General features: G+C 34.7%; 1 protein-coding gene across 3 annotated transcripts in view; it reads left to right on the top strand.

Annotated features, from left to right (window-relative positions):
• The first annotated feature begins 544 nt into the window (after positions 1-544).
• LOC136026611 (uncharacterized) overlaps positions 545-26,604 on the top strand; it is a 65,826-nt gene continuing 39,766 nt past the window's right edge. Inside the window, exons 1-5 of one of the 3 annotated variants that reach the window (XM_065703334.1) lie at positions 545-593; positions 6,417-6,618; positions 11,842-12,233; positions 16,339-16,557; positions 23,835-24,575. In XM_065703334.1, coding sequence (XP_065559406.1) covers positions 6,447-6,618; positions 11,842-12,233; positions 16,339-16,557; positions 23,835-24,575 — 1,524 coding nt within the window. In that variant the 5' untranslated portion in view covers positions 545-593; positions 6,417-6,446. Of the gene's footprint in view, positions 599-6,413; positions 6,619-11,841; positions 12,234-16,338; positions 16,558-23,834; positions 24,576-26,604 lie in introns of all 3 variants that reach the window. The other 2 variants (XM_065703336.1, XM_065703335.1) reach the window with 2 other exon arrangements.

Here is a 26,604-nt window from a genome sequence, read left to right as displayed (position 1 = left end):
TTTTTTGCAAAGCGAAAGGTGGAGCTTATCGTGCTTGATACCATTATTATACTTATTGACGACATGACTGCCTGTCCATGGATTATTCTTTATGGTTGATTGTGTGTGGCTATGCTTTTTGACCTATGTGATTGTATAGATGAGTAGGGTTAAGGCCTCATTCAAGTGCTGGTCTATATTAATCACTAATTTAGGAAAACAGTCTTCCCTTTCTCCTTCTGTCTCTCTTTTTTTTTTCTTTTTTTTTTTTGTGTTTGTGCTGTTGCATTGGTGATTTCTCTTTTCATGATATTGAGTTGAATCAAAAATTTACAGTTTACGAACTTAAATTTAAATATGAATGAATAAAAATACTTGAGTGGAGTTTTAATAAAATAACCAAGAGCCTTATTTACGGCATTCATTTTAGTAGATATTCTACTCGATCGATTCCCCCCCCCCCCAAGTTTAAGATTATTTTGTAGACGATCTTGTGTAGTCATTTAAAAACGCCATCTTCAAGCTAGATATTCCAAATATGCACTTAGGTGCCTCAGTAGCCGCGCAAAGTTTAAATTCAAATAAAAAGACGGCTCCTGAAAGAAATAGGCTAGGTGAGGTAGGCTACTATCAAATCAAGACAAAATTTTAGTAGGCTAGTCAGTGTTGTCTAAATTCCTCAATTATGGATGAATCTAATTTGATAGAGATTTAGTGCTGGGCATCTTTAGAAGGAGACCAAAGTGATACAGGCTATTTAGATTGCTTATTTTTAGGGTTTGATTGACCTGGCCCAACTCCTATGGTCCCTTACAGCTTAGGCTATGTAAAGAAACTAACCGAAACAGTTTAACTCACAATCACTATGAGGAAAAGGTGATGATGACTTGTAGGATATGAAGCTAGCCAACTACTGGCTACTCTTAGGTAGCCTAGGCCTTATGAAAAAAGAGTATTTACCACTCCTCTCCTAACCTGCATTAGAGGCCACATAAACAACAACTCTATCTTTCCTTATCTTAAAAAAGAAAGTAGTAGGCCTAAAATGTTTTTGCTAGATAAGTGCCACTGTGGAATGTGTTGACAGAAAAGACAGTTCAGGTGGCCACTATGGACATATCAACAAAGATTGGGCCAATATTGAATTGAAGATTGATTGGGACTCAAATATCAACTGAAGGTGTTAAACAACCAATTGCAAGAAATGTAAATGTATAGTAGTTCATATCATTGACCAACAAATAAAATAATATACCATTAGATGCCATTTTTGTCCTCTTTCTGAATATAATAATTACTTTTTTGAAAATTCAGTTTTAAGCCTTTTTTGGACCTTTGAAGATGATAGTCCCTTTCTATGACTTTTTTGTATATAAAGGGTTAAAACATTGGTTTCAAACTTACTATTTTATTATAAGATCCATTTTGTTAAAGTTCTATAATCTGAAAGCATTGATTTGTTACAATTAATTTGGATAAAAAATTCAAAATTATTTCTCCTTTTCTCTATCTGGCATGTGTTTTCCATTGAATTTTATGTTTTTAACTCAAAAATGTCCATTCCACTTTTGAGGGTTTGTTTTGAATTATATTTATTCAACTTAGTCTTGAAAAATCAATGTTTACAAATTGTGCAATTTTTACAGAATGGATTTGTAACAAAATATCTCCTGCTAAAATTTTGGTTTAGATTATCTTTTTGAGACATGTAACATGGTTACTAGTCTTCTTGACAGTGGTATCCTAGTGGGATTGCTTCTTGTAGACCCTGCTAAGGCCTTTAACAAGGTCCCTTGTAAATTTTCAAATTTATCCCACCCAAATTTGGTTGAGTAGAAAGTAGACTTCAGTAGTTGGTATACTGTGTACACCAACTTCAGTTCTTCACCTACAATGGCTATAAGGTTTTGTTGATGTCCATATGAGCTGATTAGTGGAATGCCACAGAGTTTAGTCCTGGATCCTACTCTATTTCTCATTTACATAAGTGAGATTGAAAACAAACAGAAAACATAATTATTCTCCATATTGATACTTAAAAAAATTTTGGCCCTAATTACTGCTTACTATACAATTAGATTGTATAATATACAAACATGGGCTACAGACCAGCAGCTAGAATTTAACTATATAGTCATTGGTTTTGGTAATAGTAATCCTCATCATTTTTACACCATGTTTAACTTCCAGTTAGACTTGCAAACTATTGGAAACCAGTCTGGATAGAACTGATCAAGGATTTTTGCACTGATGAACAATAAAAATTACATCAGCACTGGTAGCTTGTGGTATAAACAGCTGTTTCTGGTGTTGGTCAGTTTAAATGGCTTATTTGAAACTGTTTGCCAAAAGTTTTTATAAATGCCAACTTTAGTATTTTGATGGTGCTGCAACAGCAATGTTTGACCTACCGATATATGAGGCAGCTAAGTAATAATCTTTTTAAAGAAATTATTTCTACCCAGCAAACAGGAAGGTACCCTAAAAACTTTTTAAACATGCTGCAAATGCCAGCATACACAAAACCTTTTTACTGAACAAGTAGGTAATGATTAGAATAGACTCAGTGAAGATACAGTAACTTCACACTGCAACGTAAAAGTGAAATTAGATTTTGAATACAATAAAATACCATGGAAATATTTGTGACATTTCCCAACCAATCCAACTAATATCTGATGGATTTAATCAGCAAGTCATTAGATCTTTGGCAGAGTGACAATTATAATTTGTATATTAATAATCATCAATATGAACATATCCAGCATGTAGCTTTATTGTTCTAAAGTGCAAATTTAGTGATTAATGCTTTTATGGGTTAGGAAACATATTAAAAGATTAAAGAAAATGTACAAATGTTTTTATTTAGGTTCATGGACAAAAGTATTTGCAAGATAATTAAATGTTATGTTTGGATTCAGGATGAAATTCTGATTCTAAAAGTAAATATGTTTTAGCTATCTCAATAATTTATGCACTGAAAAGCTCACCTAAAATTCCTGATAAGAGTTTTGTTTGATCCAAGAAGATCTTTTAGGAATAGGTCCAGTAAAAAATAGGTTTAAATTCTCTGAGCTCATTAGTAAACTAGAATAGGAGTTTGTCTTTTAACACTCAGTTTGAACATTCTTTTCAAAAATTGTATTATAGTTAAATTTTTCTTAAACTATAAGAGGAGTCAGATGTACAAATTGTACAGTTGTTCAAAGCAACCAGATACAATTTTAGAAAGCAAAGCACTACCTGGAGAAACTGCCAAAATAATTAACACAAGAGGATAGTATGAGAAAGTCTTTAAGCACAAGCAATGATTTGATCAAGGCTGACCAATTTTTGGAGGATCCAAGCTGTATAGGGTAAAGACACAAATGATTCAACACTTCAATTTTGGAACTGCTATCAATACTGATGCTACTACAACTAATAGTAATATACTACTACTGCTCCTACTGGGGTAAAGGGTAAAGGCACTGATGATTTGATAGTGCAGTTTTGGAACCATTTTCCTTTTTGTCAAAGTTTTCCTTCAAAATAGGATAACTCTGCTTAGTTGTGGCTTGGAACATCATCTCTTGAAGCCTTTGATATATTTTGACAATGCAAAACATAGACACTATATCCAATACACCCAGATAAGAAAAGAATATTCAATTCAATTAGTTTTCTATTTTCAATGCAAAAGGAGCTCCCAACAGTTTTTTAGCTATGTAATGGTCAAACTGTCATTACTTGGGTATCTTTTGGCAAAAAAGTTGAGATCAGCACCAACACATCAAGATATATCTCATCTCTTCTAAAATGTAGCCATATTGGTCTTTTCTTGATGAAATTAAGTTAAAATTGTAGCTAGTATTGTATTCATGAAACTATGTTCTGTGTGTTGAAAATTCTTATCTGATGCAGTGGAATACCAAACTGACTAAAAATGTTCATTTAGCTAAATTCAAAAGTAGATATTGGCTTCTATTATGAGATTCATTTCTTTTGAGAATATCTTGTAGTAGCCTTGTCAAAATTTTGGACAGACAGCAACGTGACTCTGTCTAAACTTCACTGAATATGTAAAACAGATGAGAAAAAGTTAGTGTCAAAATTCAAATAGTTTTTGAATTTATAAGTACTTGCTCAACAACAAGAGATTTTAATGATGTTATTTGTAATAATATTTCATATGAAAAAAATTAAAAAGTTTTTCTAATTGTAGTTTTACTGATCTTGTACTAGATTTTTCCATCATCTGAGCTGCTCAAATGCTGATGCTGCTGCATCAGACAAGCTGCTGCTTGGCCACATGCTATGGTCATATTTTTAAGCTTTTGACTTGGTTGGTCACAGCACTCAAATTCATTTATCACTGAATAAATTTGAAGGATACCCTCTCTTAGTAAATTTTATACATGCTCTCTTTCAAAAAGATTCCAAACTGTAAAATACAAACTATTCTACCTGATCCCCTCTCTAATTAGAATGGAATTTTTATTCCATTCAAAATGCTAATGAAACCTGTTAAACTTCTTGTTGTCACAAACTTATAAAATCTTTAGTAGGACATGTATGTTTAAAGAATTCTAGATTTTCCAGACAAAGGAAAGTCAAAACTAAATTTTTTGAAAGTGGACTCAACTGGTAAATTAACTTTGAAATGGCCAAATGTTGAAAACACTTTAACTGTGAAAGATCAAGAAATATTTGCTGGACCATTAAAGCTGAGAGAAAGTGGGCCATTGCAGATAGGATTTGTAAAAAGACCTATATCATATTATTATTTCACACATTATATACATACTGGCCAGTATACATACTGGCCGAGTGGGTTGGTGCGCTGGATTCGGGATCCCTTGTCTGAGAGGACGCGGGTTCGAATCCCAGTGTACCCAATTCTTCAGTTTGGGACGGGGTCAGTGGCGTGACTCTGTAAGCTTAGCCAGAGTCGCAGCTCTAAATGGGTACCTGGAGAAATCTGGGGAAGGTAAACAGGAAGGTTGTGCGAAAGCACTGGATGGCTGGCCCCCAACCCCCCATTGCACTTCCTGGCTGAAGGGCCAAGAAACGGAGATCAGCACTGCCGGTACGGACTGTAAAGTCTAATGCTGTATCCTTTACCTTTTTTTTAACCATTATATTATAGGAACCTAGTTTACACAATTACACTCCATATAATTATCCAATTCTATCTCTATACTTCAGCCATTTTTCCAGTTTTTTTCTTCCACTATTTGAATACTATTTTATACATTTACACATTTAAAAAACTTGAAGAGAAATGAAAAAATAAAGTAAAATGAATGCACATGTCAAATCCACTAGGATCTGCTCACAAGTATTTCCAAAGTATTTTAATACATGTCAAATTGGGTTCCAACTTACATTGAAAACAGGTAACTCTTTTGTTTTGTCAAATTTGTTGGTGAAAATGCTCCAATTTAAGAAAGTTTAAGTTAAGTGTCTTTTTCTGATAAAATTTCTAATCAAACAGTTTAATTCGTAGATACTTTTTCTACATACAGAAACCCTTTTCAAGCCAAAAGTCTTTAAATTAAGCCTTCTGGGGTAGAAAAAGTGGTTTTACAAAAGCTTTCAAATCATTGGGACCTTTACCCTATGACTGGGAGTTACTTTTTTTTCTGTACTGTTTAAGTATTTCACTTCATCAAATGAGTGAAGTTTTGATAACCTTCTTAAATCATAACTAAGATGCTATTCCTAATGCCAGTTTACTAAAATAAGTCAATCAGGACAAACAAATTGAGGTATACTTTCAAATAGCTCACTTTTCTCAATAGATATTTGGTTTCAATAGTCTATCTTACTTACCAAATTAGTGTTTCATTGGAGATTCAAGAACTGCAGTTCTAAAAATATTCTTTTTTTTCAAACCACGCTTCCTTTCCATTTCGAATTAAAATAAGATGGAAGATCAAAGACATCTGATAAAAAGATCTGATAATATTTTCAAACAAAAAATTACAGTTTAATAAGAAATATTTCCATTCCAGCATGTAGTTGTTAAAAAAAATAATTTTTTTCCAAGTTAATGTTTGAGTATGTCCTACTTCATCATACCTGTCTAAAGTAGAGTAAAGCTGGGTATGTTTCCATGTTGTATACAGGGGGGTAGATATCCGATTTCAAACCCACTTTGTGAACTTTTGTCAGACTTGTGTCAGAAATGAAAAATTGGTGTCACATAAATTGTAGACAAAAGACATCAAACACCATTTGTTCACATGCAAACAATTTCAATAGACCAGCCTAGCAACCTGGTCAGAGAGCTTTCTGCTATGTGGGATCATCTTATGGACAGCTAGTCAGGTTCACTGGTCAACTTCCCCTTAAAACTCAAAAGAAGGGACTCAATTCTAGCTTTTTAATTTTGGCTACGTGATTCAAAATACCAAATTTCTTCCATAATTTCGAAAAAAAATTATTTTCAGCAGTTGAAGCAACAGTGACTATTTTCTACATAAATGAATGACTCCATTGCTGTGTCTGATGTCAGCTGTGCCTCCCCTTCTTCTAAAGATCTGCTCATACGGTTGCAAGCGTTGAAAAACTGGCAGCAGCAAGCTCTAGACCAGCTGTTATTGTCACAAATGAAGGAAAGAGAGGTGCTTAGTGCTAGTCTTTCTACAATAGAAGGTAAACATTTTCGTGTAGAATAAATAATCGATTTTGATGTGTGTTTAAATTAAAAAAACACAAGATTTTTAACTAAAAGTTGGGAGCAACATTAAAATTTAAAACGGAAAGAAGGTATTATTTATATGAGAGGAAATGCTCCCCCCTCAATATCTTGCCTTTTACGGTAAAGTGTGAATTTTGTTCCAATCATTTAAGAATGACTCCCGAAACGCAAGGGATGATTCAGTGGAATAATAACTGTTTTAAAGGTTTTGAAAAAAAAAACTTAACGTAAAGAGTGATGTATCGACGAGGGGGTAACCATCCTCAAATGCGTAATAGCTTCTGTTCGTTTTAAGTTTCAATGTTACTCCTTACTTTTATTTGAAAAAACCTTTTTTTTATTCCTTATTATTTTTAAATAATACCAGGAAATCTGGCTCCTCTCCATGGAAAATTTCCTTGCCCAAAGAAAAATTAATCCTTGGCAAGATCCTTCCACGTAATTGGGCAAATATTCTTAGGCTCTTAACTTTTGATGGGTAACACTAAACTTAATGCATTTTATATATTTTGAACAAGCATCAAAATCCAATTCTTTTTACGTATCTATAGTTATCAATGCTCTGTTTCTTTACTAGAGTTTTAGTTACTATTGATCTGCATCGCCCCTTACTTAACGTTCGTTACCACGAACTATTTGATCTGATTCTAGGCACAAGTTTAATCAGTTTGTCATACGTTTGAACTTGATTTAACGGTTTTATGTGACAAGACTACATTTCAGATGCTTAGTTGTAATTTCTGATATCTTAAGGATGTCACATCTAGAGACAGAGCACATGAATATTTTTTTTTGTTTGGTGCAAAGAATTATTTGTCAAGGATTTTGATTCCCGTGATCACTCAGGTGGCAAATATATTCTGTCGCAACTTCACAGAATTTTGACATTGCACTCTTTGTTTCGTTGTCTAGAGTAAACGCTAAATAACTAGCAAATATTATGAAGTTATAAGGTTTTAAATTAAAATGTTGCTTAATATGTTAAAAGTGTTAGGGGTGAATTTTGTTGTTGTTGTTGTTGTTGATAGTTGGCTTACTTAATTTTTCCCATCGCTTTTCATTGGCTTGTAACACGAGTATGATTAAGCATCAAAAGCATTACAACCCGAAAATTCAGCGTGTCAAGCTAATGGAGCCTTCAATAGGCCACGGAAGATTTGTTGGTCCAAAAACTTCTCTCTATTGCTGTAACTACGACTCAATAGCAACGTTATACCATTTCTCTTGCAACCATCCAGAAACTGGCACGTGAGCCAGGAAAGCACCTGAGCCTGGAACAAGAGAAAAATGCTGGCTTTTGAAAATCCACGTATAAGAATTATCTTAAACATCCACTGGTGGTATAGAATAACAAATTAATCCATCCGCCACAAGACGGGCCAGTCTCTTGTGACAGATGTTATACTAAATTGTGGATGGAGACATTTTGGCTTCCTCCTACGTATCCACAATCTTTAGCTACCTAATGCTGCGCTCCGCTGACATTCAACAAGTTTACGCTGCAGAAACAGACTGAGGAACACTAGCGATTAATATACCAGTGCGATCTGCTTAGCCTGTATAAGTCAATTCATTCATTGTGGCAGGACATTCTGGCAGTAGCAAACCATCAAGAAGATCGGTTATTTTTACTTAATATCCGGAATGCTTTTAAGGTCAAAGTAAGTCCCCAGAAAGGGTCACGTCTCCATAAATTGCTTAAGTTATACCTTCGTTTCATTTATAAGCTTCAATTAAAATTTTGTTGTAATTTGGTTTAACTTGCTAGTAAAATTGAGGGTTAGAATTTAAAATTTAGTTTACATAATAAAGCAAAATCAAAACCTGTTGGATAAGGAATAGCGATTGTGTTTGCCAAAGGCCTTACAGCTAGACTGTGAAATCTGAGATGATTAGATTTTACTGTAGGAAACAAATAGATAATTGGCTAGGCTCTAAGAGCCTAGCTACGAAAATTACGTACAAAAAAATGAAGAATTTTTTCAGTCACTGTTTTGCTTTGTGGCTCCTTTTTGCTGTTTACTTCCAAACGTTAGCTCTTTGTTTACAGTAAATACATATATTTTTTGAGCAGCCAAGATGCTGTAGACGTTGTAGCCAGACGCTGTAGACGTTGCAGTCAAGACGTTTCCGAAATATGTGCTTTGTTTTCAAACAGTTCATGGTAAGGAACTGTTAGTAAGTCTTCCTAGACACTGAAATTCTAAAAAAAACGGATATTAATAGATGCACCAAAATAATTAGCTTAATATGCTAATTCTAACAAACAGGTAACAACCTGTTAGTAAGTCTCAGTAGTAACTGAAACTCTTAAAAAACGCATATTAATAGATACATCGGTTGATTGGCTTATTGTGCTAATTCTAAATATATAAGATTCGTTAAATTTAGTGTTACCCATCAAAGGCTACGAAACCTGAGAAAATTCGTGGAATTTTCGAAGAAAGGGATGTGAGAGAAACACCTCCGAAAGGCAAAGGAATCGTACTGAACATCACACTATCAGATTCACCATATCAACGAATCTTACTGCAGAGGTTTCATGCTCCCATCTGGAAAAATGTGGAATTTCGCATTTTTGTGCCAGAAGAAAGATTAATGACACGTTATTGTTTTGTTCTTCCCAATGGTGATTATATGAAACAAATCGTTGTAAAAGATTGAGAGAGGACTCGTTTGAAAGGAAACTAAAAGTTCTAATGCCCTTCAAAAATTGGAGGGCAACAAGCGCTCTCTTCATGCTCTTTTGTTACCTGCATTTGGGCATTTTGTTCACGATTTTTGAAAGATCCAATATCTATGCTTTTAAGGATGATATGATCACCCAAAGACCCTAAGGAAAGTTCTGTAGAATGACAATTGTTTACTTATAATATTTATTATCAGGAAGTATACAGACGTTATGGGAATATACAAACAGGGGAGGAGGTTAATTTTATCCTGGGGAGGTTTGTGACCCGGAGAATCTTTGATGTAGAGGCAAGTTTTGAGGGGAGGGGGTTGGAATTTTCAGGAGAAATTGACACTGTGAGAATTTGCCAGAAATCTAATGTGAATTACGTTTTATTTGTATTTCTTTTTTTGCCGACTCAACTGTGTTGAGTGGAATAGCCCGGGGAAATTTTTACCGGTCGCAATCTTTTCATTTCGGAGGATTCTCCACGGTAGAAATTCTTCTTGGGGAATTTTTCACGGATGAGATTCTCCGTGGAGGAACTTTCTTTGGAAGCAACCTGCCACTGGGGGGGGGGGGGTCTGGGAAAAATCATCCACGAAGGTAGATTTCTGGCATGATTTGAAAAACAATCAGATATTGTAGTCTTTTTCGAATGAAAGTGTGCTAAGAAGAATTTTTCATGCGGAACTGTTCGTAAGGAATTTTCTGGGGGGGGGGATTTTCAGCGAGAAAGGAATCGCCTGGGGGACTTTTCCTGAGGGGAAACAGGATTTCCGTGGGAGGAACTTTCCATCGAGGGATTTTCCATGGGGGGGGGGAGAGAATTTTCTTTTGAGGAGAACCCGGTTTTTTGGTATTAATTAGAAAAATGATCAAGAATTAACCAAAAAAGAATTTTTCTCAGCAGAATTCAAGGAGCAACGTTTAAACTTAAGCGAATATTAATTATTACATGTATGAAAGGGGTCCCCCTCCTCAATACCACGCTCTTCATGTTAAAGTTCGACTTTTGTGCCAATTCTTTAAGAGCGACTCCTGAAACAAAAGGGCTGTTAAGGTAGAGTCAGAAGCTTTTTCAAAAGTACTAAAAACTTTGGCGTAAAGAGCCAAGTACTGAGGAGCACCTCAATATTCTAATAAGAATTGTTGTACGAAGTAAATTTCTTCCCAAAGAAATTAAGCCAATGCCTCTACTAATACAACTGAAACAGCAGCTGTAATTGTAATTAAACTCACTTTGTCATCTTTTCATATGGGGACATAATAAAAAATTTTTTTTACTAACTTGGTACTTAATTAAAAATAAATAATATTGCATAAAAATTAGTTACTCGGTTTTGATGAATTAATGTTTTTATTGGGACACTAATTGCAATCAATACTCGAGTTCGTAGTTCATATTGTTAATATTGATCGTCACAATTTATTGACAATTGATTTTATATTGACAACCTAATGAAAATATTGTTTTGTTACAAAGGAACAGTGGAAGGTTAAAATGAAAATGGAAAGTTAACTGGAAAGCTAATTTTTGTGTTTTTCAGACCCGAAATTGTAATTACTCACTCGTCAGTACACAAGCTTAAAGTTTAAATTGTTATTATTGATAGTCTCAACTTATTGGCAACTGGTTTTGTATTGACAACTTAGTGAAAATCTTGTTTTGTTGGAAGAGGAACCGTGAATAGTTAAAACATATTTACCTATAGTGTCTCTTTTTTTCCGCTTAATCTGAATCAAAAGTAGAAAAGAGAAAAGTAAGTTCAACTAATATGTTTATTTCTGTTCTAATGTTTACTTACATGACTAATGGTTCACGCTAGATGGTGTAAGTTGTATTTTTCTCTAAGACAAGTTCAAGTTTCCTCTTTCAGTTTCCCATATTCTTGACTCAGGTCTGGAGACAGAAAAGAGGTACAAGAATTCAGTGGGTATTCTGGAATAATCAGAATTGCTTGATTAGAATAATTGAAGAATCCAATATCTTCATGGCGTCAAATGGGTTAAGATTGAAATATGATTATCGTCATTTAGTGTATCAATAATTCTATTCATTAATAAACTATCTACTGGGTCAATTGATTTACAAAAAAAAGCTATTCATGATTTACGTAGGTAGAATTAGATGGCGATGGTAGTTTATTTTTCTCAAGAAGGTTTTGACTTTCCTCTATTCTAAACTTCATGTTCTTATTGATCTATTCGAAGGTGTCTAGTTGTCTCTTTATTTGTTAAAAAGTGTATATCTTTCAGGTTCCTGGCTTTACCTTCCAATTCTCAAATTATGCAGTACAGATAAAATCTGCCCTTCTTCCTTATAGGCCTGTATAATTGAACTATATTTTTGCATACAAAACGCGTTGTAGGGGATATGTCTGGATTTTAGACAGTTGAAGTATTTATAATCTACTCTTTATTTTCAGTTTCATCAAGTCAGTTTAGTTGACCTTTTAATTTTTTTTTCGTCATTAGTTTTATTGACTAAATCATGTCTTTCCAGAAAATTTATCACCAGAAAAACGAAGTATATTGCATTCTAACACATCCCACACAGCGTTTGAAAACCAAGAAGAAACACCCATTGGAAATAATACAAAGAGTTTTGAAGAGATTCTTAAATCAAAACTTGAGGAAGAAAAAATGGAAGCTGAAAACACTAATTCTCCAAAGATTGTAAAAAGGCCGTTTTTGAGGAAGGGATCGGGACTTCAACGTTTTCAGTATACGCCTCCGAAATTTTTACCCAAACCATCACCTGGTTATAGAAGGGTGGTAAGCCCCTTGAAAAAAGGTGGAAATCCTTTCAGAAATGATACCAAGAAGGAGAAGTTTGAAGATTCAATTGACGCTGATTTCAACCAGAAAATTAGAGAGGCAGACAGACAGCATAAGGTAACAAATCAAATAACATAACCATACTAATTAATTAGGCATTAAACTGATATAAAAATAATTAGTCAGAGCTGACAGTATTGCATCATGTTGCACAAAACCAAAGGGTATGTCTAAGGATTGTAGTGTAAGAGAGCAAAATAAGGTTTTGTAACCTATGGTGCAAATTACATTGTTAGAAATAATAATGCTAATATTAAAAAAAAATTGTATCCGATTAGTTTAACTTTATTTTGATATTAGAAGTTAGAAACGAATTAGGGACTTAGACACGGATTTTGAAATCCACCAAACAGTATAAGATCATAGGGCTCAAAAAGCAATCTACTTTTAATACTACTAGCTTACTGGGGTACCAAGCTGCCTGAGGACAACACAGCTACGCAAGCGCTTCCTCCACCATAATCTGTCAAAGCTTCACTCTTTACCCCCTCCCATGAACCTCAGGCTGCTTTAAATCCTTTCTTATGGCCACGATTTACTCCATTTGGTGATTATCTGCGTTTCTTTTGTGCCCAGATGGATGGCAGAAAAGCACAATGATTGGCAATCTGCCATCCTTGTCTGTAAGACGTTGACTAGTCACTTTTATTCTATGATTGAACCATGTTGTAGACCGTACTGTTCGATATACCCTCAGTCAAACGAGTACCTACAACCACCCAACTACTATGTTTTTCGTAGACCGTATTGTTCGATATATCGTCAGTCAAACGAGTACCTACTGTATTTTTCGATATACTGTCAGTCAAAAGAGTACCTACAACTACCTATCTACCACCTAACTACCATACAAATCATCCGGAAGATAGTCAGCAAATATTGTTCAGTCTTTCGAAACGCCAATGTTTCAGAGCCGTACTTGGCCACTGTTACTGCTATGTCTTCCAATCTTCTAATTTTAGCTTACAGATTTATCTTCCTATTCTTCTAAACTTTTTTTCAACTGAGGAAAAACCCCCTGAGCCTTGCCTATTTTATTTTACATTCTCATTACATCCAACATGTTTACTAATAATGCTACCCAAATAAGTGAAGCCATCCGTTTGATAAATTTTTGCGTTACCATGCATCACCTCTTCCCTCATTGGTTACCACTAGAGATCTATATAGCCTTGCCGATTCTTGTCAGCACGGCCGAGGACCTCTTTATGAAGGTCTAGAGGAGTGAATCTGTCTCCTAAGATAGGAGAGATGCAACAATCATTCTAGTATTCAAGAAGGGAGAGAGAAGTGATTGCAAAAATCGTCGAGGTATCTTTCTCATGGACGAAAGAGGTAGATGAGGTTTTTCTGTCGTTGTCGTGAACATTTTGAGAGGTTAAAGAGAGCGTAGAACAGGAAAAAAGTCAAGCTGGCTCCCTTCCAGGAATGGGATACTTAGATGTCATATTTTTTACTTCGGATCGTCCCACATCAAGGCTCTATCCATAGTCATGAAACCACAGATATTTTTTTTTGTATTTTAAAGTACTTGTATCTGTACTTAACCCTCTACTATGGGAAATCTTGCTAGAAGACGGAGTCGCACTGAAGCTGGTGAGGCTGATGAAAGCTTACTATGAGAACATTCATATAGCTCTTCGAAAAAGCCTAGGACGTACGGCAAGGCTGTTAGCTTCCCTGTTCCTCTTCAAACACATAATTGATTGGATCTTCAAAAAACCCTTAAGATAAGAAGACCAAATTGAGCTGACCAGTGGTGATAAATTCCAGGAATCTAATTACGCAGACAATTGTACATTCCTTGCTGAATCGACCACTAGTCACAGACATGTTGCAAAGACTGGCAAACAGCGCAAGTCTGACAAGTCCAGCAATCAGTGTCCCCAAAAGCAAGTACCTGTCTAGAGATAGAAGTTCGTCAGCTTTGTTTTATTTATGCATTTTTTTTTGTATTTTTCTCGGGCCTTTGTTTCCTTTTTGTTGTCCCATTGATGGTTGAGAAAAAATCTCTTGTTTTATTTATCATCAGGTCTTCTGTGGCATGGCGAGTAATTAATATTATGTTTATTATTGATATTTTATTTCTTTTTTTTCTTCTTTGTCGTATCTTACTTCGATTGATTAATTTCTTTAGTTTTTTTATTTATGCTAAACTAGCTTGTCTCTCTGTCAGATATTTGTATATTATGTATGTTATGTATATATGATTAAAAGATAAATGTATCTGAAATAAACCTGAACCATAGACGACAGGAGCTTGAACAGGTAGAAGAATTCAGGTACCTCAGAGCCTTGAATGAAATCAAGGCTAGAATAAGCAAAGCATGGCGCATTTTTGGTCAACTAGGAAACTCATTTTGACCTTGAAGAGTCATCAGCCTAGAGATACTCTGTCACACACCGGAGGCCCCATTTTTGAGTTCGTTCTCTCCATTATATAGCATGGGTGCAAAAACTGGCAGCTAAAGGAGGAAAAATAATACTTACGAAAAAGAATGCCATTTGCCGCCTCAAACTTAGCCAAAGGATGAGCAACGACCATCTAATGCAAATGTGCAATCAGAAGTATTCATTATCGACTAATACAGTAGGCTCAGATGGTTTGGGTACGTTATGCGGCACCCAAGCGAGTACCTGACCAGCCAGTCCTTTTAATTTAAGCCCCTTCTCAGTGGAAAAAACAGAAACGGAGGACTCAGCGAGCACGGACGCAAATGGAACAAATTATGGTTGGGATTCCATTATCTCCAAACAAGATCGAAGAAGGTGGTAGAATGTGGTCCAACATATCCATGGGGCTGAGTCGTATTAAATAATGTTGCAAAATATACGGATTTACCAAGGAAGAATATAACAACCTTAAAACACGTTATTATAACAACTAACCTTTAGAACCTGTTAAAAAAAACATGTTTACCTCATTAAATAGTCAGTTTTTGAAATGAATAATACTTATTGTTAATATCACTGGAATATGCTTTTTTCAAAAAAAAAAAACAAAAAAAAAAACAACTAAATTTATGTCAGAAACATATGCAAGGATAGGGCAGCGTTCCTTGGGTCTGTTTGTTCTTCCTTCCCTCCTTGAAATTTTTTCCTGTAATTTCTAACGCTTCCCTTTTTTTATTTATTTTTTAGATTGCCTCCTTCTCCCCCCTCCCTAAAAATTCCTATGTGCTTGCGTGGTATATATCTTATCTCTTCGGTTTCGGGGGGAATTTCTTTTCTGGATAAGGCATGTATGTTAAAATACATTTCTTGAGACTGAGGGAGGGAGGGATGAAGCAATATCGATGAAGCGTGAACAATAATTAGTTATTAAAAAAAATATAGAGAATTGAGGGGACAATTGTAGAAATCTTGAGGTGGGTACTTATTTTTTTAAGGTATGTTGAGGATTCAATTAGTGGTATTCACTTTGCTCCTTTGCAGAACACCTATGTTGTTACTGGCCAAATATGTTGAATAGTAGAATACCTATGTTGCTTATGGCAAATTTTTCAATGTATAATGTTTTACTTTGAAAATACTTATTAGAAATTAATCTACAATTTAGTGGATAATTTTAGTGGCTAAATTCTAATGGATAATTTCAAAAGAAGTTTTCTAACCCCGAAAATTTGCAAATGTTTTGTAAAGGGTTTTTTAATGGCAAATAATGTTTGTCTTTAATATTGGCAAGGGGATTTCGAATTTGGTGTTGGGTTAAGGCGGGTAAAATTTTTATCTCCCAGTCTTCCTAGGCGTTTTGCACTATAAATTCCTACGTGAATTAGAATTGATTCACGTTTAATTAGCCTAGTTAATCAAAAGACACTGTGTGGTACCAATTCATCAAAATAACTTATTTTCAATACCTTGAGCTTTGCTGGGGGTATCAAGTTGAAACTTTCAAGGAGTGTTGAATGGAACTGAATATAAAATGAATAGAATTAATCTTGGGAATTAAAAGTTTACAATGTTGCTGGAAAAGTTGCCTTTATTGTGAGCTTTGCTTTGGTAAAAGGTAAGAAACCTAAGATTCTCTTTTTGATTGATTGTCGGTTTAGTCTATAAATCTCGATCTAAGAACTATTATGCAACAGAGAACTATTATAAAACCTAGAACTAACCTATTAATAATATATAACAAACCTAGAAAAATTAATTTTTTTTATAGAAAGAATTGAGAGATCTTGCCGTTTTTGAGATTCTGGAGAATGTAGCAGACAAATCTAGCTTCATTTCTAATTCTTCCATAATAGAGCGCTTTATGACTGAGGGCAGTACAAGTACACCGCAGGCATCTACGGCAAAGAAGTTTGAATCTGCAAACCAAGACGAAAGTCGACACGTTCGATTTGCCGATTCGTTCAAATACGCTGAATATACTCTTGAGGTATTTTACTAAGTGTTTTCTTCATTACATATATTAAGTTCCAAAAAAGTAATGGCTGAAATTGAAGAAAGGTAATTTCTGTGATGAAAGTATTTGAAACTGAGTACATGCCAAACCAAAAGTGTCAACGAGCCTAAAAACCAAGGTAAATATAGACACGGGCTGGTAGATGTGTCCAGTGCTAAAACTCTCAACGAATCTAAAAACTTAGCTTAATATAGACACGTGCTGGTGCATATGTCTGACACCGAAGGTGTCAGCGAATCTAAAAACTTAGCTAAAAATTAAGCTTGGTCAAACAGTTCGTGGTAACTGTAATAAGGAGTGACCCGGCTCAATTTTAACCAGAAATCTAAAAAACGGAATTTTGATACCTATAGATAAATAAAAAAATTGGATTTTTATTTTGATTTTAAATTTATACGTTTCATCAAGTTTAGTCTTACTCATCAAAAGTTACAAGCTTGAGAATATATGCCTTATTTTCGAAAAAAGGGGAAACACCCCCTAAAAGTCCTAAAATCTTAATGAAAATCATACCATCAGATTCAGCGTGTCAGAGAACCCTATTGTTGAAGTTTAAAGCTCCTATCTGCAGAAATGTGGAATTTTGTATTTTTTCCAGAAGAAAGATCAGGGATGTGTGTTAATTTTTTCCCCAGGGATAATCGTATCGACCCGGTGGTCCTGGAATGTCGCGAGAGGGCTCACTCTAACGGAAATTAAAAGTTCTGGTACCCTTTTTAAGTGACAAAAAAATCGCAGGACAACTAGGCCCCCTCCCACGCTCATTTTTTTCAAAAGTCACCGAATCAAAATTTTGAGATAGCGATTTTGTTCAGCAAATCCCCCCTCAGTCCCCGAAGGAAGGACAGCAAATTGTGAACTTTGCCCATTGTTTACATATAGTATTGGTTATTGAGAAGGATACATACGTTTTCAAGGGGGGATTTTTTGGTAGTGGGGAGAGGGGAAGGGGGTTGGAGGAATTTATCATGGGGAAAGAGAATTTCCATGAAAGGGTGCTGGATTTCCCAGCATTACTTAAAAAAACAACTAGAAAATCAAATAAAAAACAAGTTTTTTCAGCTGAAAGTAAAAAGCAACATTAAAACTTAAAACGAATAGAAATTATTACGTGTATGAGGCGATTCGTCCCTTTTTCAATACCTCGCTCTTTATACTTAAGTATTTTTAGTAATTTCAAAAGACCTATTTATTCTAATGAAACGGCCTTTGCGATTCAGGGATCATTCTTAAAGAATTGGAAAAAAGTTTGAACTTTCTTGTAAAGAGCGAGGTATTGACGAGGGGCGAATCCCCTCTTATACGTTTAAAAATATACGAACATAGAAGTTCTTTATGTAAGTTATTTCGTAAGTTACGTATATTTATTGCTAATAAAAACGTCCGTAAATAAAATTGAAAGTTTCTAGTGGCCTTTTTAAGTAACCAAAAAATTAGAGGGCAAATAGGCCCCCTCCCCCGCCCCTTTTTTCTCAAGAACATCTGATCAGAATTTCGAGACATACATTTAACCAAAAAAAGGTAAAATTAATACAAAAATTACGTTTTAATAATTCATGTACGGTGAGCCAAAATTCAAACTTGCATGAATTAAAAAACGTTCAGATATTAAATGAAAAACAAGTTTTCTTTCCTGAAAGTAAAGAGCGACATTCAAACTCAAACCGAATAGAAATTATTTTGTATATGAGAGGGGCTGTCCCCTCCTCATCGCCCCGCTCTTTACGCTAAAGTTTGACTCTTTCTCACAACTCTTCTTTTTAAAACAGTAAAAACTTTAGCATAAAGAGTGGGGTGTTGATGAGGGGACAGACCCTTTCATATTCGGAATAATTTCTGTTCATTTTAATGTTGCTCCTTACTTGCAGTTAATTTTTTTTTATATTTAATATAGACATATATCGATACACTTGTCCATCACCAAAGGGTAAACGAACCTAAAAACCAAGCTTAAAATGGACACATGCTGATGCACGTGTCTATCACCGAAAGTGTCAACAAACTGAAAAACCAAGCTTAATATAGAAACATGGCGATTTACTGATAAATTTACATGCCTTCTCAGGTATTGTTTAAAAAAATGAGAAAAGAAAAAAAAAAAGTTAAAATGCAGGTTCAATAGTCAGATTCTTGTGAGTTAATTTTGAATTTTATGTTAAACCGTTTTAGTGACGACTGATTTGCCTGAAAGTTGTATAAAGGTGTTGCCCCCTATCTATCCATTTTTCCAAATGTTTTGGTACGACACTGTTTGTTAATTAAGTAGACGTTTTCAATCATATCAGACCGTTTTTGTTTCAAATTTGAGATCCAGTCGCACGGGTCATTCCAACGTCAGCAAAGGCTGTATCTACTATTTTTGTTCATGGGAGAGGGGCAGGGGTGTTTTTGTCTGGAAGGGGGGGGGGTGTACATAGCCCCCCTCCCGGAACTTTTGTCTGACTTGTAAGTGACGAGTTTTTAACAGTTTTGTCCCCCCTTCCCGACAGAAATACCCCTCCCCGAACAAAATTAGTGGTTCAAACCCTCCTGGATACCACCTTGACCCTGAGACCCAGTTATCTCGTTACTGTCACGTGTGAAGGTCGTATCAATATTCTTAAACTTCTGAGATAATTTCTAAAAACTGTTTGCTAAGCAGGTCTCAAAGGGAGGCTATCACGAATGATCTAGTATCAATGACACTTCTGTCCTGCTTATAGCATTATCGTTTTCCTGATCGACCTGATCAATTGTAATTTGATCTTGATCAGATGTTGCAAAAGTACTTTTTGCTTTAATAATTTGGCAAATTTTTTTATAGTATTATATTTTTATGAATCCTATTTTCCCTGTTCTAATTTTCATAATTTATAATTTATGTAAAATTGCGATTAAAGTTAGGTTCTGAGAGGAGATACGTATCGCAACGGCTCCTTGGATTCCAGGCACTGGAACCCTTAAAGAAGAATGTCTTATAGTAGCTCCCTAGGTGCAGGACACTAGATTATGTAGGTGAATATTTCGATTTTAATACTCTTTGCAAGGGTAGGTTCATCCAGGTTAATTCAGGGTGGTAGTTTGTAGCCTTTGAGACACTTTAGCGAATTGTTTTAGAGGGTATGCAGTGTTGGCGTTAGAACATTGCGTTCCAATAGGCTATGATCAAGTGTTTTGATTTTTGTATCGTAGGATCTGCAATATAGAGATGAGGGTGTGAGTATAATAACATTAGGGATTTAATTAGAGAAGGGATTTGATTAGAGAAGAGATTAGGAATTTGATCAGAGAAGGGACTAGGGATTAGATTACAGAAGGCATTAGGGATTTGATTGGAGTCTGCATATTGAGGTCATTTAAGCCTAAAAGAATTCTCTGGTGCATTTTGAAGTGAAATCTGGTGGAAAAAGCAGAAAATTTATAGTACAATCAATGAGAATATTTTATAATATTTCATCTAAAAATATCGGTGATTCTTACAATTGGTCATCGGGCTCATATGTTACCGGTGCTTACCGGATTACCGGTAAGCTTACCGGATGCTTACCGGATATGTCACCGGAGCTATGATTTAAAATGAGCCAACTTTTGATTTTGCAGTTCGATTTTGTGTCACCCAATGAAAAAGAATCTACATTGTATAGAATATTTAGTTTGCTACAGTCCTGGAATCCTGGTTGGAAATTTGATTCTTAGGATAGCAAAGTACAATCTTTCGGTTTACACTCTCGTCAAAATTAACCATCAACATTCTATTCTAGATAGTTCTAACATATTTAAGTAACACCTTTATTTCAATCTATTCACACAATACAACTAATAAATCAAATAAACAATAAAAGATACAATCAAATTTTAAAACGCTTTTCGTGAATATGTCACGATTCTTAAAACCACTTGTTATACACAAATTTTAGTACCAACTGGCTTATTACTGGCTCAATTAAAATATCTCAGCGCTGCGAATGAACCGTTATGCGCTAACTTGCAATGAAAGGGGAGGTAATATGTCCTTATATCTGGTAATATATCTTATTCTTCCATGGAGATGTAGATGTGTGAACCAGGGTTAAGCAGTTTAAACTTCAGCTTTTCCATGTAAGTGAACGTTGAACAACAAAGTCACTTCTTAGCCTTCATAATCGGTTTAATGTTCGAGAGGATATGTCTATTGTGACCTAATTCACGATTGATCTTTTTAATGGAGGAAACTTAATTTTTGCGCTTCAGTTTACGAATATTTCCTACATCCTTTGTTTTAAGTTTCAAGGAGTTTTATTGCTTGGACTTTTGGGCTAAAGCTTCTATGTTGCGATTACGCTTTTAATATCAAGGAATCCGAGTTTTTTAATTTAAGGGATTTTAGTTTTCTTAGAAACAGTTATTTAAGTTCAAGATTGGGCCTAGATTAGTGACATAATAGTTTTAAACCAGTTACTGCAAATGAGGACAAAAATTCAATTCTAAATTTTTTTTCTTTTAAAATTTAATTTTTCTAAATTTTTAAATTTTATTTTTCTCTTTTAATTTTTACTCTTGTGGTATGCTAAAATTCTGTTTGTTTCTTTTCGTTTTTTTAACTTTATATAGAGTTTAATTCAACGATCTGGATTAAAAAACAAAACAAAAAAACATTGGGAAATGATGTTGAAGCATCATATTGAACTTTTCTAATATTTAGAAGTTTCTGTTGCTCTTCAAACCCCTATAATTTTTCTTTTTCAAAACTGCGTATCACTTAAATAAACCAAGAGTTTGAAAGAGTTTGAAATAGTTTATTATGAAACTACTTTTAACAGTCTCGTTATGATGGTATGGTCTGTTCTTTTCTTGCTAAAAAAAAGATTAAAGAAAAATAAAAAGAACCAACTTTTGAAAATGTGACATATTATATGGAATGGCTAGTCCTGCTTATAACCTGTCACAGGGACAACAATCTATTTGAAACTTTATCTAACAGTTCGTGGAACTCTAAAAAACTTTGAAAACCGAAACTCTAAAAAACTGAATTTTGATTACAGTGGATCCATGAAAAGAATTGAATTTTTATTCTGATTCTAAATATATTAAAATTCAGAAATGTTAATGTTATCAACTAAAAATTGCGATCCCTAGTAAAATTGCCTGATTTTAAAAAGGGGGGAAACACCCCAAAAAGTTAAGGGATCTTAATGAAAACCACAGTAACAGATTTAGCGTATTCGAGAACCGTACTGTAGAGGTTTCAAGCTCCTATCTACAACGTAGAATTTTGTCTTCTTTGTTGTTGTTTTTTTCTTTGTTCGTTTTTTGTTGTTTTTTTCTTTGTTCGTTTTTTGTTGTTTTTTGTTTGCATTTTCCCCAGAGGTAATCGTATCGAACCAGTAATCCTATAGGACTGGAAGAGGGGTGGGATTTTACAATGGGAGGATTTTCAGTGGTTAGGAAAGCTTCTATGGGGAGGGGATTTTGGAGCCGAAGTTTTACACAGGGGAACTAGGATGAGATTTTATGGCATGATTTGAAAATTTTCCCGAAATTAAACATAAAAACATATACATTTTTCTGCTGAAAGTAAGGAGTAGCATTCAAACTTAAAACTAACAGAAATTATTCCCTATGTGAGGGCGGCTTTTCCGCTAAATTTTTACTTTTTGTCCCAATTCTTTAAGAAATACATGCTCAAACACAAAGGACGCTAAATTAGAGTGAGAAGTATGGTTAAAGAACTTTGACTTTAGTGTAAAAAGCGACGGTTGAAGAAGGGACATCTCCTTTCATATACTTAATAATTTTTGTTCGTTTTAAGCTTCAATGCTGCACCTTACTTTCAGTCGAAAATTTTTATGTTTTTAAATTTAATTTTATGTAAAGAATGCGTTTTGCTATAGTATTTCTACATAAAAGGCGAGGACAATAGCACTGCTTCTTGACTTTGTGAATTATTTCTTTTTCAAATTATTTTCTTTTCCTGGTTATTTCCTTCTGTGTGCAATGCTGTGCATTGTCAGAAACCGAAAGGGACTCTCAATTGCAGCTAGCCAGATTTTGTGAATTTGTGATTTTGTGATTTGTATTTTTCAATCTTAGTCTTTATTAATCGTCAAAATATGCCTAAAGTTGTCCTATAGCAGCAGCTGCGTGTTTAGTTCGTGAAATTTTGAAATATTTTTTTTATTTATAATTACTACGGATGTAATGGCAATCATTTTTTTCTGCAACTAGCAAGATTTTGAATGAAAAATCCGTGCAAACTGCGCATGCACAGATATGGGTCTAGGTGTAAAATCAGTCTCCATAAAATTCAACTAAATGATAATTGTACACTGTAGCTGATATAGGAAAATGGAAAGTTATCTCTCATTTGTGTAGATTATTCTAGCTAAGATAAAAAATAAGAAGAAAAACCTGCCCACTGAATTAAGATTGAAATTTGTAATTCATCTGGCCAGAGTTAAAATGCTTTATCTGTATATATAAAAATAAGTTGTTTGTATGTGTGTCTGTCTACTGACGTCATGTTGGTGTGTCGACTGACGTCATGTTTATCAACTGACGTATCTATCTATCTATATATATAAAAATAAGTTGTCTGTGTGTGTGTGTGTCGAGTGACGTCATGTTTGTGTGTCGACTGACGTCATGTTTGTCGACTGACGTCATTATAAGGATTGAGCTGTATGCGTCATGAAGTTGTTTGTCGACTGACGTTATGTTTGTCAACTGATGAAATTACATACCGGGACACAAATGACGACCGGGACACAGGGAATATAAATGACGACCGGGAACCCCAAAGAGAAATTACAGACTGGGACACCCGGACTCAAATCACGACCAGGACACAGGGAATATAAATGACGACCGGGACACAGGGACACAACTACAACGGAGACGCCGGGGGCACAGGCGGGATATATAAATGACGACCGGGACACAGGGATTGTTCGAATAGAAATTACAGACCGGGACACCGGGACACAAATGACGACCAGGACACCGGGACACAAGGAATATAAATGACGACCGGGACACTCAAAGAGAAATTGCAAACTGGGACACTGGAACACAAATGACGACCGGGACACAGGTAATATAAATGACGACCGGGACACAGGGACACATCATTAGAATAATGAGGTATAGCTACAATGGCGCGTAACTAATATGGCGCGTAACGACTTACGCGCGCGGGGGGGCTTTTCTAAAAGAAGAAAACGACTTTTGCATTTTCTTTTTTTATGTTTACAGGTTTTGTTTTTCATTTTTTAATGTTTTCTTTTTTTTTTCAGGGTGATTCTGATTCAGATACAATGGTTACGAGCTATGGTGTCGATGATATTAAGTCTGACGACCCTTCTAGTGTTAAAACTGCCGGTGATACATTTGCTAGTGATATTGTCCAAAAACTTCGTAAAAAATTTGACAACACTGCTGATAGTATGATCACTAATGGTGATAGTTATATTAAAATGACAGAGTCGGATAAGGAGAATTTGTCAGTGGAAAAATTTTGTGACAAAAACAGTGCAGCAATTACCAAAGAGAAACTCACAAGCGGACTGATTGTTTCTCCGCCCCCCTTGAAAAGGGGACTGACTGCCTCAAATCCCATCTGGGGAGCTTTCAAGAACATAGGGGAGTATAATAATGAAGTAAGTGAGGCTCTCAAAGAGATTCAGTTGAACACCGATGATTACAATGGGATAATGAAACATGCCGGTCTCATTGGGATCGAAAATAACAACACACCAGCTGCGACAACTGCAATACATTCTCGTATATTAGAACTTGAAAAAGAAATTAATGTGTTTCGGAAAGAAGCAAATCACCTGAGGAAATCTAGAAAAGAAGCTGATGAATTGAAGTCAAGCTTAACTGAAGAAAAGAATAGGTTTGAAAAGCAAATGGAGAATGAAAAACGAAGATGGCAGCTGCAGATTGAAGAGGAAAAAAAGAAACTAAAGAGTTCAGAAAAGCGAGAAGATGAAACTTCAAAGTTGACAGATGAAGTAATGGAGTTGAAAAATAAGGTATGTTAAAAAGGAACACATTATTGTGAATATAATTGCGGAATTACTTGGAAAATGATGAAACAGAAGGAATGATTTTAAACGGACTCAAACAGAAATAAAACACTTGTTTTTGTGGAAAAAACCCTTTGATGCTTCAAAGACCTCCCCAGTAGATTCAAATTTGTAAAAGATTTGAAAAGAAAAATATCCAAAGTGCTTAGATTAATACATCTATGTATTATATAATATGTATAATATATAGTATAAGATATAGTATAAGACTATATATTTGTATATACCATGTATTATACCATGTATAAGATATAGATTAATGTATGTAAATCTAATATAAGAATCTATGTATTATCGGCTCATTAACCGAGTGCATGACTTTTGCAGATATGTTCATGCCCCCCTCCCCCCTGCCACTCATATTTTTCATATTTTAGTCATCAATTATTGAGATTATTCATATTTAAATAATCTTAACAATACGTATTAAAAATTAGTTTATAAACCCTTCCAGGTTCTCTGTTAATTTGTATTTGATTTTGACGTCACATGTCGTCATAATTATCGTCGTCTTATGTGTGTTGCCCTAAGGTTGGGCGATGTTTTATTCCCGAACTGTAGCTGCTGCCTATGCAGTTTGTATAGTTGATTTTCAGTAAAAATCACGAGTTCAGTTTTTCATTGAGCACCTTCTGATTCCATTAATTTGTTATTTTTTCTATTATTATTACCACTGAAGACAGTTTAGGAATGGTCCTTGCCAAAAATTGTGCTCTAAACGTTTGGTTTTGACTCTTCAATAATTCTTTTAACACTAAAAATGTTCATGTGGTCATTAATGAGGAGTAAGGTACATAGATTTCCTACAGAACTAAAGTAAGGAAGTAGTGAGTTCCTGCTTTTTGGCTAAGAAAGAGAGCAATTCGTTAAGCCTCGTTTTGATTGACATTTTTCACCCTACAATTAGTATTTTCGGAGCTGGTCATTTTTAGAGAGTTGGGCTATGATTTGGACAGCCTTCGAAAATTTCGAAGGCTATGATTGTCTCTCCATTCATAGCTGTCCGAATGAATGATGGTAACCAAGACAAGGCTTTAGCCGAAATAAACAAAGGTGTCGAAATACAGTCGAGACTTGGATCAAGATTCTGAGTGTCTTATCGAAATTAAGGCCGATTAACAATGAGATTTTACTAATATCGAGATATTGCTAGCACTTATTTGAGCCAATCAGAATTTTCGTAGAATTTTTCAACCAATCACAAAGTTCTATGAAAAATCAGATTGGTTCAAATTAGTGTTGTCTGAATCTTGACAATGGTAAAATTCCATTGTGAAAAGGCTCTTAGAAGCTGCATTAAATTATTGCATACTATGAATAATTCATTTTCAAGTTCCTTTTCAATGTACAAACTGGAAAATATAAAATATGAACTCTCCCCCCTCCCTCATAGGATACACTCCATTTCGTGTTGAGTACTACGCAAATTAATGCGTTGTTGCCCAAAAATTAAGTCCTGGTTCCCTGTGAAATCATGAAATTAAATTTTAAAGCGTTGGATATTTTGGATCGATAAAATTATTTCTGGGTTCTTTTTTTCAATAGACAATCCAGTCAAAGCAAAATACTGTTAGATCTTGCTTTAGAATAATGTAAAGGAGATAGAGCTTTGTAGCTACATCTACAAAGCTACATCTACTCTTAAGCTAAGTCTGCGATTTAGTTTAGTATGATAGCCAAAATATACCCTAGTCAGGTATTTACGCTGAATTTAGTTTTGGGAAGAAGAAGGGGAGTTCGAAAACAGCAAAAACAAGTAAAGTCGTCAAAAATAATTGAGATTTTGGTAGGCCCTGGTACAACTTTCAAATTCAGCGTGTATAATAATGCTAATTTAATATGTTCCCATGCATACAGGATTTTGTTACACCTGTAACAAAAAATTACTGCTGCAAATCTCGTTAGTTCTTTTTTTGCTATTATTATTCATTATCTCTATTTACTATTTCTTTTCATATATCTTTTAATGATACCT

The sequence above is a fragment of the Artemia franciscana genome, chromosome 4 (assembly GCF_032884065.1).
Source record: "Artemia franciscana chromosome 4, ASM3288406v1, whole genome shotgun sequence".
NCBI classification, from domain to species: Eukaryota; Metazoa; Arthropoda; class Branchiopoda; order Anostraca; family Artemiidae; genus Artemia; species Artemia franciscana.
The sequence above is the reverse complement of the archived record's forward strand: the minus strand, read 5'-3'. Positions and strand labels throughout refer to the sequence as shown.